This window comes from Podarcis cretensis (assembly GCF_951804945.1).
Source record: "Podarcis cretensis genome assembly, chromosome: 17".
NCBI lineage: Eukaryota > Metazoa > Chordata > Lepidosauria > Squamata > Lacertidae > Podarcis > Podarcis cretensis.
Genome location: NC_137187.1, coordinates 27,886,807 through 27,907,437, shown reverse-complemented (window position 1 = coordinate 27,907,437; position 20,631 = coordinate 27,886,807). Strand labels below are relative to the sequence as shown.

The 20,631-nt window shown below is 44.8% G+C and overlaps 1 protein-coding gene across 3 annotated transcripts in view; it reads right to left on the bottom strand.

Annotated features, from left to right (window-relative positions):
• Positions 1 to 20,631, bottom strand: part of ADAMTSL1 (ADAMTS like 1) — a 496,501-nt gene that overhangs the window by 88,618 nt on the left and 387,252 nt on the right. For all 3 annotated transcript variants that reach the window (XM_079959104.1, XM_079959106.1, XM_079959105.1), the window contains one exon: positions 11,820 to 11,949. In XM_079959104.1, coding sequence (XP_079815230.1) covers positions 11,820 to 11,949 — 130 coding nt within the window. The remainder of the gene's footprint in view (positions 1 to 11,819; positions 11,950 to 20,631) is intronic.

Genomic DNA, 20,631 nt, shown 5'->3' with positions numbered 1-20,631 from the left:
TTGAATCCCCGCGGCGGGGTGCGCTCCCGCTGCTCGGTCCCAGCGCCTGCCAACCTAGCAGTTCGAAAGCACCTCCGGGTGCAAGTAGATAAATAGGGACCGCTTACCAGCGGGAAGGTAAATGGCGTTTCCGTGTGCGGCTCTGGCTCGCCAGATGCAGCTTTGTCACGCTGGCCACGTGACCCGGAAGTGTCTCCGGACAGCGCTGGCCCCTGGCCTCTTAAGTGAGATGGGCGCACAACCCCAGAGTTTGTCAAGACTGGCCCGTACGGGCAGGGGTACCTTTACCTTTACCTAATTTTTATTGATTTTCCAACATAGATTTAAAACAAAATAACATACACACATAGACATACAAAAACATATAAACAAGTATAATTTCAGATCCTCTTTTCATAAACCTTCTTTCTCGGACTTCCCCTTACCTCCCCCTCTCTGCATCCTTATTTTGAATTTTTTCAACAACCCTTCGCTCCAATTAAATAATAACTTATTTTCTTTTTCAATTTCTCCTCCTAATTCATCAACCAAATACAGCTATAATTCTATCTTTTCTTTCCCTTGACATTTTAGCACTCATCAATTTTACAACAGTTCTTAAGATATACTTTAAATTTCTTCCAATCTTCTTCTACCGTCTCTTTCTCTTGGTCACGGATTCTGCCAGTCATTTCTGCCAGTCCCATAAAGTCAATCACTTTCGTCTGCCATTCTTCCAATGTGGGTAATTCTTGTGTCTTCCAATACTTTGCTAAAAGAATCCTTGCTGCTGTGGTGGAGTACATAAAAAAAGTCCTATCCTTCCTTGACACCAATTGGCCGACCATGCCCAAAAGAAATGCCTCTGGTTTCTAGGTTTCCCACACATTTTGGTACCAGTGGTCTATGTTCACTCCTGATAGGTCCTTCAAGTGTCTAGTTACAATAGACACAGCGGGTGGTGCTGTGGTCTAAACCACTGAACGTATGGCTTGCCGATTGGAAGGTCGGTGGTTCGAATCCCTGCGATGGGGTGAGCTTCCATTGCTCTGTCTCAGCTCCTGCCAACATAGCAGTTTGAAAGCACACCAGTGCAAGTAGATAAATAGGTAGCGCTGCGGCGGGAAGGTAAACAGAGTTTCCATACGCTCTGGTTTCTGTCATGGTGTCCCGTTGTACCAGAAGCGGTTTAGTTCTGCTGGGCACATGACCCGGAAAGCTGTCTGTGGACAAACGCCAGCTCCCTCGGCCTGAAAGCAAGATGAGCTCCGCACCCCATAGTCACCTTTGACTGGACTTAACCATCCAGGGGTCCTTTACCTTTTTTTTTAACAATATTTCTAGCTGCTGAGAGTAAGAGACTTATGAGTTCCTTGTCATGTGTGCAGTTCCCCTTTGTCACATATACAGCACAGGCCAATGACCTACCCCCCCAACAACACAATCAATAAGGCTAACCTGACACAACACCCCCCTCCACATACAAACAAACCATACTGTAATAAACTGAATACAACCAACCAAACCCTGGACCCTCCAATCTCTCACAATGCCAACAGAAACAAATAGATATATAAAGGACCTAGCCATGAGATACTGGCATAAAAACCCTGCACAAACACTATGCAATAGAATGAAAATTAATCACACCCTCTCCCTCTCTTTCTCTCCCCCCCCCTTTCCCCTAAAGTCTATGACAGTAACGTCTCATACCAAATGCAAACAAACTGGATTTCAAAGTGGGCACCCAACAAACTTATTTAACTCCCAGGTCAACCGCCAACTTGATTTCAAGAGGAATTGCAGAGATTCCTGCCTGGGCAAGGTACGTGAGGAATTTCAATGGAAGCACAAAGGAGAAGGCTAGTCTACCAAGGTTTTACAGGGAGTTGCACAAAATACCGAACAAGTCTTGTTGAAAGCAATACATATTGTGAGTGCTCCCCAGCCATATTTGGGCCTGCTCATCACATCTGCTCAAGTATATCTGTGGGCGATGAGCAGCAGCAATTCATTGTTGGCAATTGGTGTGAAACAAGCACTCATATGGACAGGTGGGATTCAAGGCGCTCATAATGCAATAGTAGGAAAGCAACAGCTTCCAGGAGGGTCTTGCAATATCCAGCTACAATCCGAAGCAACTCTGAAATGTTAACCTAATTATTTACGGCCTGCCCCATCCCCAGAGACTTGGGACAGATTAGGGCAATCATTCATGAACTCCCCAGAGCCTTGCTAGTTGAATACTGTATCTTTATGTAACACAGACAACATACTTTTACACTTAAAGGCCATAAAACCGCCTATCACTCTCAGATTTCAAACAGAAGCTCCTTAGGAAGTTTGGGGTTTTGTGCTGAGACTCAAGAGGGGAAGCACCTGTATACAATTCACACAGGATCCTGCCTGACACAGGGCCACGGCCATGGTAGATCACTTAAACTTGGACACGTGGGAACATAGGTTAACTACCGAAGCCTTGTTTGGTATCCTGGTTCCAGACAGCTCTTCCAGTTTTAAATGCGGACGTGGATATGCAGCGGCGGCTAGTGAATATACAAGATGAAAATGCCAGCACTGGCTGTCTTGTTGAATCTCTGTATAGCATACATAAGTAAGCGATGCTCTGTATATTACATATAAGGAAGGGAAGTGATGCTCTAGAGTGGATGGAAAGGCAAAAAGGAGGGAGAAGTAAGTAATTTGGAGAGCAGAGAAGATGTCCACCCTTTCTCTCCCTGTAATTCCATCTGTAGATATTGCATTTATAACTTTGGGGTGGTCTTCAGTACTAGTCCTACTCAGAACAGATCCATTAAAGTTAATGGGCATGGCCAACTTAGGTTCTTAAATTACACTGGGTTTGCTCTAAGTAGGAGTTAGTAGATTACAACCTTTGGTTTGTATACACCAAAATCTGGACTAATATCTAAGGAATTTTCCCAACAGTGCCTTCAGGTTATTAGTATTTTGCAGGGCAGGTGTGTGTGTGTGTGTTCAAGTGCATACCATAACTTTAGGTTTGTGCGTTCAAAGTGAATTAAAGCACCCTGTTGCCTTGGTGAAACCAATCCACTTAAAAAAAGCACACCAGCTGGACCTTTCCCATTTGACGTGATGGAGAGTGAGAAATTGGAAAGTGAGAGATCAATGGACGACTAGTGTGAAGATGTGTTAACATCGCACAAGCAAATCAGGATGATTGCTCATTTTCATATAACTGACTCATAAACATATCAGAATGAATGCTAAAATAAAGACCAGGCATAGTCTAACTACTGCATAAGCTTTTTGCAAGCAAATCAGGATGAATGCAGAATAAACAGATTGTTTGGAGGAGGCCCAACTCTCCACAAACTCAGTGCGGCTTACTTCCGGGTTCCTCTATATACCCCTTCTGAATCCTGTGCAGTGTTGCACCTGCACATTGGATCCAGAGGCAATCCACTGTCCCCAATCTTTCCATGTGGATGTAGGAGATTAAACACTGTGACTGTGTCAGTAGTAGCTGGGTGGCAAGGTTGAGATTCTTAAGCGCTCTTTTGTGAGTCTGCTATTCATGACTTACTTTCTGCATCTTGCATGGGAGTGAATGGGAGCGGCTGCCGGGACCATATAACACTGATCCTAAAGGATCTTCATTAGCTCCCAGTATGTTTCTGAGTACAATTCAAAGCGTTGGTGCTGACCTTGAAAGCCCTAAATGGCCTCCACTCTGTATGCCTGAAGGAGCGTGTTCAGCCCAGACACTGAGGTCCTCCTTCGAGGGTCTTCTGGTGGCTCCCTCACCGTGAGAAGCAAAGTTACAGGGAACCAGGCAGAGGGTCTTCTTGGTGGTGGCACCCACCCTGTGGAACACCATCCCATTAGATGTCAAGGACATAAGCAGCTATCTGACTTTTAGAAGACATCTGAAGGCAGCCCTTTTTAGGGAAGTTTTTTAGGGATTGGTGTTTTTATAATGTTTTTAGATATGTTGTAAGCCACCCAGAGTGGCTGGGGAAACCTAGCCAGATGGGTGAGGTATAAATAATAAAATTATTCTTATTAAAGAGTAATCATTTTAACACAAACCAATCATTGTTCGTAAGAAGATTACTCAGTTGCGAGACTGTTCAAGACGGCTTGCAGAATGCTGAAACCAGATTCAAATGAATAAAGACTATCACTGTTTCAGGATATACCCAGACTTTTAAAACTGATTTTATTATTGGCTTGGTTTTGCAAAAAGTGTCTCCCTCCCCCCCCCCCTTCTTCAGCACTGGCAGAAAAATATTTCCTTTTGTGTTCAGAAGAACAAATTCCTTCTGCCAAGAGAGTAAATTTATACTCGGGGAAACTGAGAACATATTTAAAGAGGAAACAAAGAATAAGAGGTAGAGGTACAATATATGGAGGGGAGACAGCCTTCCAAATATTTGAAAATATTAGGTGGCAGTGAGTATTAGGTTCTCTTTAGAAAGGGCATTAGGAAACAGAAACAGATTGAAGCAAGGTGCGGGGACAAGAAAACCATCCGTTCCAAGACAAGTAAAATGAAGGAAAATTGGTCACCGTATAGTTCTTAGTTTGGCTTTAAACTCGTGATCATATATCCTGCCAATCAAAGAGGGAGAAGCGGGTGGAGGGGGATGAAGTCAATTTACACTGCAAGGAAAACACAATGTCTTCTTCATGCCTCAGCACTACAAGTTTATCACCAGACAGGTACCTGTGTGTACAAGGATTATCAACAAAGATGAGCGCTATGATGCCTTTTGAAGCGAGAAGAAAAAAGAGTGCCTAGAAGTCATTCCTATAATAAATCATTTACAGATGTGCTCCAATATTTTGTGAACACATTGACAAGGAATTTAACACGCACCGAATCCAGTGAAGATTAAAACATCTACATGTACAAATCTGGGTAATATAGCTGGAATGACTTTATAGCATATATATTTTAAACGTTTATTTAAAATCGAATCCAACTGAACACAGGCTAGGAGAAGACGTGAGTGTTTGCTGGGGAGGGTTTTTCCACTCAGCTCATTCAGCACATCTCAGCACCACAAAGGACACCTGCCCACAGCTAAGCCTACGCTGAATACTCTCTCCATGCCCACCTGACTTCAGATGGTGGTGACAGCAAAGTGAGAGCACAAGACACTCCCATATAAACATATTAGGGTGTAACACTATGAAGGAGCTTCTCCACTCCCATCGTTCAGCCTGGACACTGAGGTCCAGCTCCGAGGGCCTTCTCGCAGTTCCCTCCCTGTGAGAAGCGAGGTTACAGGGAACCAGGTTACAGGGAACCAGAGGGCCTTCTCGGTGGTGGCACCTGCCCTGTGGAACGCCCTCCCATCAGATGTCAAGGAAATAAACAACTATCTAACTTTTAGAAGACATCTGAAGGCAGCACTGATTAGAGAAGTTTTTAATGTTTGACGCTTTATAGTGTTTTTAATATTCTGTTGGGAGCCGCCCAGAATGGCTGGGGAAACTTATGCAGCTTTAAACTTAAAACTGTTTAATTAACACACACACACACACACACACACACACACACACCCCAGCTTTAATTCTAGCCCATCAGGGTTCCTCCTTTGAGAATCCTGGAATCCTAGACTTGTAGAGTTGGAAAGACTCCAGAGGATAATCTAGTCTAACCCTCTGCAATGCAGGAATCTCAGCTAGATCACACGTGACAGATGGCCACCCAAGCTCTCCTTAAAAACCTGCAAGGAAAGAGAGTCCTCTTGTAGGAGTAAGTTCTTCCTGATGTTTAGTTGGAATCTCCTTCCTTGTAACTTGAAGCCTTTGGTTTGGTGGTCCTGCTTTCCTGAGCAGGAGAAAACAAGCTTGCTCCCTCTTCCATGTGACAGCCCTTGAGATATTTGAAGAAGGTTGTCATATCTCCTCTCAGTTTCCTCTTTATTAGGCTAAACATTCCCAGTTCCCTTAACCATTCATCCTTGTGGTGCAGACATGAGAAATGCACCAAGTTCTTCAGCGTTCTCCAAAACTCCGCTACTTATTTTTAAAAGAAAGTATCACTTTCTTGGGCTCCATGATTACTGCAGATGGTGACAGCAGTCACGAAATTAAAAGACGCCTGCTTCTTGGGAGAAAAGCAATGACAAACCTAGACAGCATCTTAAAAAGCAGAGACATTACCTTGCCAACAAAGGTCCATATAGTTAAAGCTATGGTTTTCCCAGTAGTGATGTCTGGAAGTGAGAGATGGACCATAAAGAAGGCTGATCGCCAAAGAATTGATGCTTTTGAATTATGGTGCTGGAGGAGACTCTTGAGAGTCCCATGGACTGCAAGAAGATCAAACCTATCCATTCTGAAGGAAATCAGCCCTGAGTGCTCACTGGAAGGACAGATCCTGAAGCTGAGGCTCCAAGACTTTGGCCACCTCATGAGAAGAGAAGACTCCCTGGAAAAGACCCTGATGTTGGAAAGGGGACAAGGAGAAGGGGACGACAGAGGACAAGATGGTTGGACAGTGTTCTCGAAGCTACAAACATGAGTTTGTCCAAGCTGCGGGAGGCAGTGGAAGACAGGAGTGCCTGGCGTGCTCTGGTCCATGGGGTCATGAGAAGTCGGACACGACTAAACAATAATCACTTATGATCTAAAAGTAGCAGAATTACAAGACAGCAAAAGCTGTGAATGAGATTACAGAGCTACAATGGGCAGGTGCTTAATTGTGAATGAGTTTAGATTAAGAGGGCTGGAACTCCTACATAAAAAGGGAAGCAACTATGGATTATGGGTTAGAGGGCCACACTAGGAACCGGGGACCCTGAATTAAAATCCTGACTTAGCCATGAATCTCACCACGTGACCTTGGGCCAGTCACTGTTTCTTAGCCTAACCTCCCTCACAGAGTTGTTGCGAGGATAAAAAATGGGGTGTAGGGTATGTATGCCACCCAGGACTCATTGTTTAAGAAATATTCAATGCAGTACATATTTTGCATAATCGCAAATAATATTATTTGTTCCACTATCAGCTCTACTGTGATGAGAGCCAAAAAAACATAAGGCAGCAATTGAGAATGTTAGTGGGGTGTAGCGGATATTCACGGCTGGTAATCTTGGTGGGGGGCTCTTACCACGTGACAAACTAATGTACCTCACAAGGTTATTGAGGGGATGTGTACAATGCAAGCAAACATGTACATTCCTGAGCTTGTTGATGAAAGGTATGATTCATATGTAGTTAAACTAAAACAGCCCCCCCCCCTAAAAAAGGTATCCCTTTTCAGCCTAATAATGGAATGACACCCTTGACATACAAATTTGAATTTATTTTTTTGTGCAGGCATTAAGGTTAACAAAACAGCATTTGTCTCTTCCAACACCTCATTATTTTCGTTCCACCACAGACAGGAAGCAAGCAGGGGGTGAGGAGGGGGAAAAGCCATTTTGGCATTTGAAGCTACAGGATTTCACACCCACCCACCCACACTCCTTCCAGCCCCACAGGGATAGCCTCAGCTTAAGGTTTCCAGCTGATCCTTATGGTGACTCTTCAAGAAGGGCTTTCTAACACGTTCCTGCTCATGCCAGCTTTGTGTGTCCTGATTTAAAGGGGAAACTTTGAGCGACTTCTGTGTCCAGAATTACCAGAGGTCTTGCCTTCTGTTGTTCTAATTTGCTTTCCAAAGCACCTTTCTCCCCTCTTTTAGTTGCATAAATGCGAATCTGGAACCATGAGGAGGAATGCCTTCTGTTGCTCTACCTCAGGTAAAAAATTGTATTAGGCCAGTAAATCCACACACAATGCGTGCAAACTTCATTTGTCTCTGTCCCAGTAGGCAGAGGGGGGTGTTTTCTACCTGTGTGTTTGAATACATCTTAAGACATGAGTCTGTATTATCCTTATTGGGGGGGGGGGGGAATGCCTGCAGAATGGTGCTGTCAAGCCAACTTCAAACCCTCCAAGTGCCCCTATTTCTCAGGGATAGCCCCAGATTTACAGAAACCGACCTGGTTTCTGCTTTGATCCCAGAATGTCCTGCTTTTCCTTAGGACGTCCCTATTTTGATCAGAGAAATGTTGGAGGGTATAGAGTTATGCGACCCCTGAGATAAGGAGATAAGTAACTATACAACCTTTAGAAGACATCTGAAGGAAGCCCTGTATGGGGAAGTTTTTAAAAAATGTTTAATGTTTTATTATAAATTTAAAAAATTGTCTAGTAGCACCTTAGAGACCAACTAAGTTTGTTCTGGGTATGAGCTTTCGTGTGCATGCACACTTTAAAAAATTTATTTCGACTGCATCGGACCAACATGGCTACCTACCTGAGTGTTTTATTATGTTTTTATATATGTTGGAAGCTGCCCAGAGTGGCTGCGGCAACCCAGTCAGGTGGGTGGGGTATAAATAATAAAATGATGATGGTGATGGAATAGGACACCTGCCAGTCCACCTGCCATTTTACTTGCAACCAGCCGAGGTGAGGGCGGCGCGGCTCTGCTTCTCATTGGCTCTGGTTCCAACTAATGCTGGTTCTCTGCCCTCCCAGTTTCAGTCTGCACCAGGGGGAAAGTCTCAATTCTGCAGACACAAGCAACCAGAACCACAAAAAAACCTTGCTTTAAGAATAAGGAACTGACGTTCCCCAACACAAATCAGTCTTATAATGGAGGAGGTCAGGTGTTTACTACTTTGGGGTTGACCTTGTCAGAGTTCTGAGATTTATCAGTCCTGTCCTGGAATTATCAAACTGCTGTTACAGACTCTTTCTCCCTGTTCTCAGAAGAACCATAAAGTTTGAGAAAGAGTTGTGTACAGAAGGGAAGTCTTTCCTTTCCCCCCTTTTTGCTGTTCCTGGAACTTTGTGAGCTGTTTCCCCCCTGTGTGTCTGTTCTCTGCTATTCAGTTATTTGCACAGGAATAAACGTTTAGTTCTGAAAGTATGTTAAGAACAAAGCGGCAGAAATTGACTGGAATTTCCTTCATTTTCATCCATCTGGCTTTCATTGCCTGCTCCTCTTTCCTCCTACTCACCCACCCACCCAAATCTCTTTAGCACATGCTGACCAAGATGCAGGGGGGATATTTAAAAAAAAATATAATTCATAACACCCACCGTGGAAATCTTTCATGCACTTGGTAGCACTCCCTGTCTTTCCAAAGACTACTCATGCCTTCACAGTTGTCAAGAAACAAGATTATGTTATAAGCCATGCATTTAAGAAAGGTGTCAAATGCTCCTTATATTAAGTTAATGTGCCTTTTTACAGAACAATAAAGATTCAAGGGACAGCTCTTATTTCAAAAGGCAGCTCCGGTTAAGTTGTGTGGACATCACAAAAAACTCTAAAAATCTTTTGAGGGTGCAACTGAAATCCCTGATCTGCCATGCTAGGATGGTGATGGGTGTCCTAGACTAGAACAGCTTTATCTTCTGCTGCCATAGACTTCCCTCTTCCACCCACCAAAAGTACAGACAGAGCTGGAATTACCACTGGTGGTCCCAAACCCAGTTGCAACTTTCCTTGGTGTAACCCTCCTAGGGTATGAACTCACCAAAGTACCCCCTTAGAGTGCTTCGAAAATCCAAGCGAGTGAAATAATACGTTTCTGGTCAGTACAAATTCCTCCTCTGTTGAAGAGGGAAATTCTTTCAGTTTCATTGATGGCATGCTTTAGCTTATGAAGTCATCTGCCAGAGATGCTTCAGAAAGAGAATATCCTATCTCAAGGGGAAGGGGATTTGTCTGTTGCCTGCCTGCAGGTAATCCTCTCTGCATCGATGCATCTGCAAAGGGACCTCTGAGCATATGCCAGTACTGTGCACAGGATTCTGGGGTTCAGAGGTGTACACTAAATTAATGTGAGCCTAGAATGCACCTAACAACATTTGCTTCTAGGGAAACTTGAAGAAATCCCAGAGTTCCTTGAAATGCAGCTTGTAAACCACTGGATCAGAACATTCATTGCCTCATTTCTAAGACAAGGAAACTATGATTCTATAGTTTACTCCTGACTTGCAGGAAATGCAGCATTAGTAGATATATGGCCGAAAGATATCCATGTGGTAGCATGAGAATCAGATGCATCCCTCACCCAGCAAATGTCTGAATTTTTTAAAAAATCAAACACTTGTGCTAACTTTTCATGTGTCGACAATTTCACACACTATGTGGACTTTGCAGCAGAAAATAATAATTATATGTGGAAGGGAGGTATGTGTTGGGAAAATATCCAGGAGCTTCAGAAAATGGTGGTTCCTGTGTATTTTCACAAGCGCACCCCTCCTCCACATGTTACAGTGGTCTCAAAAGGGAGACACACTAGCTGGTTTGCTACTGAATATATATATATATATGACACCTAGGAGAAATAGGCAGGTTTCATCCAATTTTGTTGCGGCACATTTGAGGGATCACAGAAGACGTAAATCTGATTGCTGAACCAACCTCTCAGCAAAAGTTGAAGCCGACACCTGCATAACGCTCTTATGTTTAGATATGTTTAATTCCGCAAGCGTTCTGTATGAAGCAGGCCTCCGAGTTCTCAGACTCAAATGTTCTTCGTTTCAAAGAGAACCCAAGAAAGTGACAGAGCAAGTAAAAGCAGGGCTGTTTTCCTTGCTCCTATTTCTTCCCACTTTCCTTCTCAACTGGGGAGACCAGCCAATATGGTACTGAAGATACCAAGGCTGAGCACTTGGTAGGAAAGGAAAGCATTCTCAGCAAATCCTGGGAACTGTAACTTGCCCCTCACAAAGCTATCCTTTCCAGCAAGCTTAATTGAACTATAGTTCCCAGGATTATCTAGGTGTGGGTGGGTGCTTTAAACGTATGTTATGTATGCAGCCCCTGGCTCAAATGTACACTTGGCTGCAATGTTTGCTGCTAACTTAGGGCTGGGAGAGAACTGTGTCTGAAATCTTGTAAGGCCACTGCTAGAGAGTGTTGATGATACTGAGCTACCAATGATTTTACTCAGTATAAGGCAGCCTCCTCTGCAAGCCTACAGCGTTTAAGGCACAGGCAGATGGGCAGGCAGGAAAATGAATGAGGCCTCTGGCAAGGAAATAGATGAGAGGGTTTGCTTTGGAATCCACCCTAAATTCGCTGGAATTTCTGAGCCCCCAGCTACCTACATACTAACAACCCTGAATAGATTCAGGTGAAATAATTCAATCATAATTAAGTGATATATGCCAGCATAAAGTTAAAGGGACCCCTGACCATTAGGTCCAGTCGTGGCCGACTCTGGGGTTGCGGCGCTCATCTCACTTTATTGGCCGAGGGAGTCTGCATACAACTTCCGGGTCATGTGGCCAGCATACTGAGCCGCTTCTGGTGAACCAGAGCAGCGCACGGAAACACCGTTTACCTTCCTGCCGGAGCAGTACCTATTTATCTACTTGCACTTTGACATGCTTTCGAACTGCTAGGTTGGCAGGAGCAGGGACTGAGCAACGGGAGCTCACCCCGTCGCGGGGATTTGAACTGCTGGCCTTCTGATTGGCAAGCCCTAGGCTCTGTGGTTTAACCCACAGCGCCACCCGTGTCCCATATCCCAGCATATGTTGTCCCAATTTTGCTAGATTCAGTGGCCCACCTCAAATACTATTTGGTATAGTGAAAATTTAGTTTCAAGACACTGTAGGCCAATAGTTCTGCTTCTTCTATATAGTGACTGGATAGCTCAGTCGGCAGAGGGTTGTGGGTTCAAGCCACACGCTGGGCAAAAAAGATTCCTGCATTGAAGAGGGTTGGAATAGATGACCTCAGGAGTCCCTTCCAACTCTACAATTCTGAGACATTATGATTCTGTGACTTCTATATGCCTAACTGAAGAAAAGAGCAAAGAGTAGCCTACCTTGGGGGACAAGGCTCCAGGTTACAAGCTTTCAGCAACTGTGGGGGACGCCGGTTGCTCACACATAGATTTTCATCTGCAAACTCTCTTGTCTGCTTATTCAGGCAAGCCACTACTGCCTCTTGAACACCTGCAAACACACACACACACACACAATTACATCAAAATAAAATTTAATGTAACAGAATCAGGGTGGAAAAATCACAGTCAGCGCCAGGAGGAAAGTGTGGACATGGCATCAGCAGGGGTCCTTCTGAGTTGTTGTGGAGTTCATTGCCTCCGGGAGATGAATCTGATACTCCTCGCTGTCGACAGGGCAAGATCACACCATGCTGCCACCCATGGAACAAGAAGGGAAAGCATAGTGTCAGATGTTGGAAGATCTGTTCCTTGTTACATCCTGTACCTGTATCAGGGTTGCAAAGGAACTGGAATTTTTTCACTGGCAAGCAGCAAATAAAAAACAACAACCCCACAGCTTTTGAATTCTTTTCTGATTAAGAAAACATCTCAATCTATTCACATTACAGTTCTTGGTTTACTCGGTTCATTCTTTCTGCAAAGAAACACAGCTATGGAACCATTACCTCCTGACGCTGAAAGTTGAGTGCCCACACTTTTTAAAGTTTCTAGCTATGGAGCAAATGGTCTGTGCACCAGGCGACACTGACAGCAGCATCTCAGAACACCTGGAATAAGGTGCAGGTATCGGGAATTCAGGTTCTAAGCCTATCTGCACAAACTAAGGTCCAGTAAATCATCATCAAAACCTTTTATTGGCATCACATCCAAACATCCAAAACAAATCAATACAGAATTTCCACTTCCCCAGTGGCACAAAACATTTGCTAAAAGAAAGGAGGCAGAGCAGTCTATTGTCACATCTCTTGGTCTCCAGGGAGATCAGACGTCTGCAGTGTATTTTGACAACAAAAAACGAAATTCCAATCTTTAAAAAGGGTGATAAAAAGCTGCCGTCCAACTTTCGGCCAATAAGTCTATTGTCAAACATCGGGAAAGGTTCAGTAAATGCAGGTGTAAGCGGAACTTTGTTCCACCAAGCTAAATGGAACTGAAATGGCTCAGGGATAATATATCCTAATAATGTTGTTACATTCCAGCTACAACTATAAGACCACTGCAAAAAAGAAGAAGTTTTTAAAAATCCTATTTACAAAATCAAATTCACAGTGCAACCCTGTACCTGTCTTCACAACTGAGTTCAATAGGGTTTCTCTTCAGATAACCAGACATAGGATTGCAGTCTTAGGACCAAACCAGGTAATTTCATTCTGCAGCGAGCAGCTATGTTATTTAATTTTTATGGTGGGGGAACTTCTCATCAGAGCCACAGCACATGGGAAAGGAAGGATTAACACACCCTGCAAACATGAATATTGTGAGGGCTGTGTGTGTGTGTGTGTGTGTGTGTGTGTGAGAGAGAGAGAGAGAGAGAGAGAGAGAGAAGACCCTTCCTATTATTATACAGCCCTTTCCATAGGAGATATAGATGATAGATAGATGATAGATAGATGATAGATAGATAGATGGATATTTCCAGCTAGTGTGGTTCTGTATACAGTTCTGAAAAGCTACTGACAGTGCAGTTATATCTCAGAACTCAGGCAGGTTAAAAATGCCCCCAAACTATCATTCTGCCCCGTCCCCAAGCAGGTTTTGGAGCACATGTTGAGATTTCCCGCACATTTGCATAAGCAATGCCAGAAAAAGGCCGTGACAAGTGTAATGCATCCGTTGCCTATATCTTGGCATCCACAAAGCACACACAAATGCTGGGCCAGATATGTTAATTAAGTGAAGCTAAAATATGCAAATTAACTGCAGCCCTCTAATATGTTTCCAGTGTTGCTCTCGGTGTGTTGACATAAAGTAGCCTGCCCCAGGCCTCAGGAAACCAGATGCAAGGCATTGTTTTCTCTGTGATGCGAGGCGAATGGGCCGCCTTCACCCATGTGGCTAGACTGTCTCTGGGTAATTCAGGGGTCATCCAGTTGTGATTACAAGGCTTTATGGGATGGCAATGTTTAGCTTAGGCGTCACCTCCACCACAACAGTAAAAGCAGCAGCAGCAGCAGCAGCAGCAGCAGCAGTGTAGAGGTTCACCCACCAAAGCACCAAACTCTTTTGAAGATGACAGCATATTTACAAAAGCATCAGGCAAGCCTGAGAAGCCATGCTGAATGAGCAAAAACAACTCTGCCACATGCATGGAAGCTACAATGCCTTGATTTATTTTTGTTTTTAACGCCAAAGCTTAAAAAGAAACACACCGCCTCTTTTTATAGTGCAGAATCAAAGCACTGCTCTTCAAAACGCTCCTTTGCTTTTCATCAGAGTCACAGAGCTGTGAGCACCAGCAGCCCTTGCCTGGTTTTATTCCCTATGGGCCGCTCGCCGGACAATGCAAAGCACTATTGCACCGTTGCACCACCAGCACCTCACTCTGAGCTGCAATGTTGGCCCGTAAACATGGGCAGGTATGCATGGGCCATGCAAAAAATTCTAGTCTCCCAACATAAACAGCAGGGAAAGGTGCAAGGGACTAGAAGCAGAATGAGATCCGAGCTTCAGGGAACTCCATGCACTACATTTTTAGGTGTCTTTCTGTGGTGGCCACCAACAAACTGACACCTAGGAGGAAACACAGCTCCAAAAGGAAGGGCAAAAGAGGACAACCATTTGCATGAAATATGCATATTGGCACCTGTCTGTCTCGTGAGACAATGGAGGAATGTGCCTAGGTCAAGCTGTTGAAAGGTAGTGGTACCTACTGTGGCTGTAGAGACTAATACAGGAGAGACATGTTTTGTTGCAGCTGGGGCAGAGGAAGGTGTCTGGCTGTGCTGCTGCAGATGCACCACGATGCTGCTTCTCTCTGCACTCCTCCCAGTGATTGTTCCTCCTTTGGTCACTGCTATGGATACATGACTTGACTGCCTGTGTCCAGGCACTGCGGTCTTCTGCAAGGGATTCCCACATAGCAGTGTTGATTTTGCGAGCCTTCATGTCATGTTTTCAGGCATAACTGTAATGCAGAGTTGGTCTGCCAATCGGCCTGGTGCCAGAAGCCAGCTCCCCGTGGAGCATGTATTGGTGTTCCTGCCATCTTCCATTCTGTGGACAGTGTCACAGTCTGGTTCACGGGCAATCGAAGTCTCTGCTGGGGACATTGGGACCAGGGGCAAGATAGTGGGGTGGGAGCAGGAACGGGAGTCCAGCAGCCAGGAGTCAGAAAGCCAAGAGTCCGAGGGTCAGAGAGCCGGGAGTCAAGAAGCCAATGGTCCGAGGGTCAGGAAGCAAGGAGTCACGAAGGCAAGGGTCTGAGGGTCAGGAAGCAGGGAGTCAATGAGCCAAATGCAGCAAGGAGTCATGAAGTCAAGGGTCTGAGGGTCAGGAAGCAGGGAGTCAATGAGCCAAATGCAGCAAGGCAGAAACCGTGTTGCTGTGGCAAACAGCCGAAGATAAATGCTGACCTTATATCCCTTCCCGGCTCTTGCCACCAGGTGCTGTGAGTTACCAATTGGCCTCACCTGTGTGGCCGCACCTTGCCTCTTCAGAACAAACTTAGGAAGGCCCCAGTCCTGCAAAGTCCTATTGGTCACAGGGCCTGGCTCCTGCACGCACTCCTGACAGATATGACCAAGACAGCGTAGATGTCACTGAGACAGAAGTGCGGATGTGCTGGGGATGTTGACTTGGGCAAGCACATCTTTGTTTGGAATTCTGTACTGCCGTGTGATGCCCAAAATCTTCCTGACGCAGCGCATGTGGAAGGCGTTGAGGTGTCACTCCTGGTGGGTGTAAGTTGACCATGAAAGCCTGGTAGACCTTCATCTTGGTATTGCTCATTACGTTCTCCCAGACCCTTTTGGAGAGGCGACCCATTGCTGCAGCTGCCTTTCCAACCCACTTGTGCAGCTCCAGCATATGCATATGCTAAACATAAATCAACTACAGCTGATCATGATGTGAACACATGACCGTTGTGCTTGCCGTCTAGAAACTAAAGATTGATGGGCAATTTGAAGGTCACCACTCTCCCTTCTTAGGATTTGGCTCAGAAAGCCCTTCTTCAGATTAAGGATGCTTTCAAATAGAGGACTTTCCTCCTTAAAGTATCATCATCACCACCATCATCATTTGTATACAACCCTTCATCCAAAGATCTCAGGGCAGTTCACAGTAGGATATGTGATTACCAGATATACACTTAAAATTGTAAAGTGTGAATGCAACAGACACATGCTTGCAAACACAAAACACTTTTGTAATAAACTTAATTTCTCTTATCTCTAATATCTTAATCTGTGCCCTGTAGACTACAACTCCCATCAGCCCCAGCCAGTATGGTCAATGGTCAGGAGTGATGGGAGTTGCAGCCAAAAGCTCTGGAAAGCACAAGTGTGGGGAAGGGTTAGAGGCAGCACTGGAGAAAATCCAGGGTGGTTTTTTGCACAGGCTCACTGCGGACGGTAAGGTCTATGAGAGTGAATAATAATAATAATAATAATAATAATAAATTTTATTTATATCCCGCCCTCCCCAGCCGAAGCCGGGCTCAGGGCGGCTAACAATAATCAAATAACCCAACAATCAAATAATCACACATTCAAAATATTTCATTATAAAATTAATTAAAATCAAATTAATGGCAACCGATTAAGCAAGATTCTGTGCAGGTTGCCAGAGGAGGGAGTCAGGCTGCGCCCTGACCAAAGGCCTGGTGGAACAACTCTGTCTTGCAGGCCCTGCGGAAAGATGTCAGGTCCCGCAGGGCCCTAGTCTCTTGTGACAGAGCGTTCCACCAGACTGGAGCCGCAGCCGAGAAGGCCCTGGCTCTAGTTGAGGCCAGCCTAACCTCTCTGAGGCCTGGGACCTTGAGGATGTTATTATTTGCAGACGGTAGGTTTCTCTGTGGGGCATACCAGGAGAGGCGGTCCCGTAGGTACGAGGGTCCTAGGCCGTATAGGGCTTTAAAGGTTAAAAAAAGAAGAACAATATATGGTGAGGATACACTCAAAGGTGTGGTAATAATGGGAGATGCTATTATTAAAGCAGCCATCTTCCTAACAAGTTCACAGTGACAGGCTGAAGCCCATGGTGATGAGGTTATTGTCTCGTTTGTCATTACGTTACACATTTTTGTGTTTTCGTACTGTAAAACGCCAAGTGGTTATAAAATGGAAGTTTCAGTTCACAATTCATCTGTCACAGCAGCCGAAAACCACCTTAGCAACTCCAGTCTGCCGTAGTTACGAACGTTTTCAAGCAGACTTCCTTGTGCATTCATAATGAATTCCGAACTAAACCAATGAACTATTGTGTCCATTCACTTTAAGAGGAAGACGGGTTTTTTTGAAGCATCCTCTGACCTCAGACCATTCTCTGGCAGAAAGCACTGCTCTGAACTATGTGCTCCTTTATGCATTTTTAGAAATGATAGGTGAGCCCATATTCTCCCTTGTCCTCAGAGAAAACTAGAAAGTGGCAGGAAGAGATAAGTAAAGGTGGGGAACTCCTATATGAAATGGCAACAGTGCATTTCCATTCTAAAAATCATTTGCTTGTGTTTCAGACATTTTCAATAGCTAGTAAAACATTCGAGATGCAGCACAGAACCAAGTAGCATGATAGTGATTTGTCCCTCTTGGAATTTTAGGATTAGATCTTGCAGCTTCCAACACAGATGTATTCAGAAACTGGAAAATATATATAACAAAGAAGCTGTACATTCCTTTCTAATGAGAAAATAAGCTGCTCAAAATGGGATGCAGAAAAGCCCTGGGCTTTCCACTTTCCAGGGTATTTGAGGCTCAAGTTTTAAAAATTATTGCTCACAATTTTAACATAATGAAGCTGGGTTTGTTTTTCCTTGAAAATCCCTGAAGTTTATGGCTGGGAAATTAAACTGCTACACGGAGCAAGGGGAGGACATGAATCTAAGTAGCTTTCAGTTCACTTTCAATATACCATCAAATAGGATTTGCTGTGTTTATATCTACCAGAATAGCATAATTGTTACATGATACTTGATGACAGCAGTGGAAGACGCAGCCACTTCATGAAGACTAAATTGTTAATTGGTTCCTTCTGGCTGCTACTCCTTCGAGGGTGAAGGGCTACTTCTGCATGAATCAAATTTCATCTCCAGAGAGCACAAGAACAATAAAATTAACTTGATCTGTCATGCAACTGTGGAAACAAAATGATTATTTGGAACCTATTTATTCCATTTTAATTTGCTTAACAGAAAACGTTTTCCCCCAAAACATTCTGAATGCCAGTCATTTCGCAAACAATCAGATGGCATTGAATGGATCAAAGAAATGGTTCCTGCTACAGCCACATATTATCAGGTACAATAAATGTAACAAGAGATGCTGCGTTTAAGCCCAAGTTCTCTGTGGCAATGCTGTTCAGCAGACCGAGCGCTGGATGTGAATTTAACTCATGGAAACAAGTGGTTGCCATCCAAAGGTCTTTAATTCCTACAAGCCACTGCACTTTGATATGGTGTAGGAATGCTGCAATGTAGGGCCCACAGTTCTCACAGTGTGTGTTATGGGCCTTCCCAAAGAAGTGTGAGGCAAGCACAACTGTCTCCCAGTTCAGAACAAATGTGGACTGGGTTCAGGAATGAGAGGACAAACATTTCTTTTTCAATCAGTGTATGTCAGAAGCAGAACATCTGCTTGACGAGATGGTTGACAGAAGTGACGGCCAATGATGAAGCTCTCTATTTTAACAGGCTATCTTATTTGAAAAGATGCTGCGGTACTGTGTTGACCCAATCCCTCACTTTTCTAACCTAATGCAAAAAAACCAGCAGCTAGACCGGTGACTAGGAGTTGCTGCTGGGACCATATAACACCGGTCCTGAAAGACCTACATTGACTCCCAGTACATTTCCAAGCACCAACACTCTCACAGTCCAGTTCACGGGCGATCGAAGTCCTGGCAGGGAACGTCAGGACCGGGGGCAAGATGGCAGGGTGGGAGCAGGAACGGGGGTCCAGAAGCCAGAAGTCAGGAGCCAAGAGTCCGAGGGTCAGAGAGCCGGGAGTCAAGAAGCCAAGGGTCCGAGAGTCAGGAAGCAAGGAGTCACAAAGTCAGGGGTCCGATGATGAAGAAGCAGGGAGTCAAGAAGCCGAGGTTCAAAGATCAGGAAGCAAGAAGCCAAACACAGCAAGGCAGGGAGTGTGTGGCAAAGAGCTGAAGGGAAATGCTGACCTTATATCCCTTCCCAGCTCTTGCCACCAGGTGCTGTGAGCTACCAATCGGCCTCACCTGTGCGGCCGCACCTTGCCTCTTCAGAACAACCTTAGGAAGGCCCCAGTCCTGCAAAGTCCTATTGGCCACAGGGCCTGGCTCCTGCACGTACTCCTGACAAACACTTTGAAGCCCTAAACCATGGGTCAGCAAACTAAGGCCCGGGGGCTGGATTCAGCCCAATTGCCTTCTGCATCCAGCCCACGGGCAGTCCGGGAATTGCTGCGTGGCTCAGCAGGTGGCAGTGGGTGCCAAGGAGGTCAGGGTGGAGCCTCTTTCCTAAATGGGAATGGAGCTTCCAGCCCTCATAACCTCTGGTGCAAAATTGACTGTGATAGACCCAGGAGGATTCCCTGCTCAGCGCCTGAGGGCCCCAATCCTGCCACTCACCACCTGGCCCACAGCGTGGCCTGATGGGCTCTATAAAGGACTGCTGCCGCTGCTGCTGCTGGGCAGAGAGAGCTCCGTTTAGTTTAGTTTTTGCTTTCTGTTTAAATTGCTGTTATTTTTTACCTGTGTCATTTTAAACTGTGATATTAATGCTGTATTCTTAGTTTTAGATTTAGATTTATGTGGAAATTGTTTCCCATTTGGTTGTGTATTTTTTTGATGTGGTTTATTTATTGTTTATGACTTTTGTAATGATGTAAATCTTGTTATGCTGTAAGCCACCTTGATCATTGTTTTTTTAACTGTGGAAAGGTGGCATGTTGTTGTTTAGTTGTGTCCGACTCTTCGTGACCCCATGGACCAGAGCACGCCAGGCACTCCTGTCTTCCACTGCCTCCCACAGTTTGGTCAAACTCATGCTGGTAGCTTCGAGAACACTGTCCAACCATCTCGTCATCTGTCCCCTTCTCCTTGTCCCCTCCATCTTTCCCAACATCAGGGTCTTTTCCAGGGAGTCTTCTCTTCTCATGAGGTGGTCAAAGTATTGGAGCCTCAGCTTCAGGATCTGTCCTTCCAGTGAGCACTCAGGGCTGATTTTCTTCAGAATGGAGAGGTTTGAACTTCTTGCAGTCCATGGTGCTCTCAAGAGTCTCCTCCAGCACCATAATTCGAAATCATCAATTCTTCTGCGATCAGCCTACTTTATGGTCCAGCTCTCACTTATATGGAAAGGTGGCATACAAATAAAAAATGATGATGCTGATTCTCCAGCTACCTAATGGTCCATCTCTAGGGATGCACTCATTCCATGCCTGCACTCATTCCACTTTGAGTTTTGACCTGGGTTTGGTGCAAAAGACTACACCTGGGGCTTCTTCTGGATTCAAGAAAGCATGTTGATCTACTTTCAGAGCTCTGTAAATTAGGGTTGCCATACATCCAGAATTTCCCAGACCCAGACGGAATACGGCAGTCGGAAGCAGTGTCTGGGAGGAAATAGCTGAAATGTCCAGGAAAATACAGACACATGGCAACCCAGGTTGAAAATCTAGTTTTTGGTGCAACAACTTTTTTTTTTTGGGGGGGGGGAGGCTCAAGAACTTTGTCCTCCCTTAAAGGCTCAACAACATTT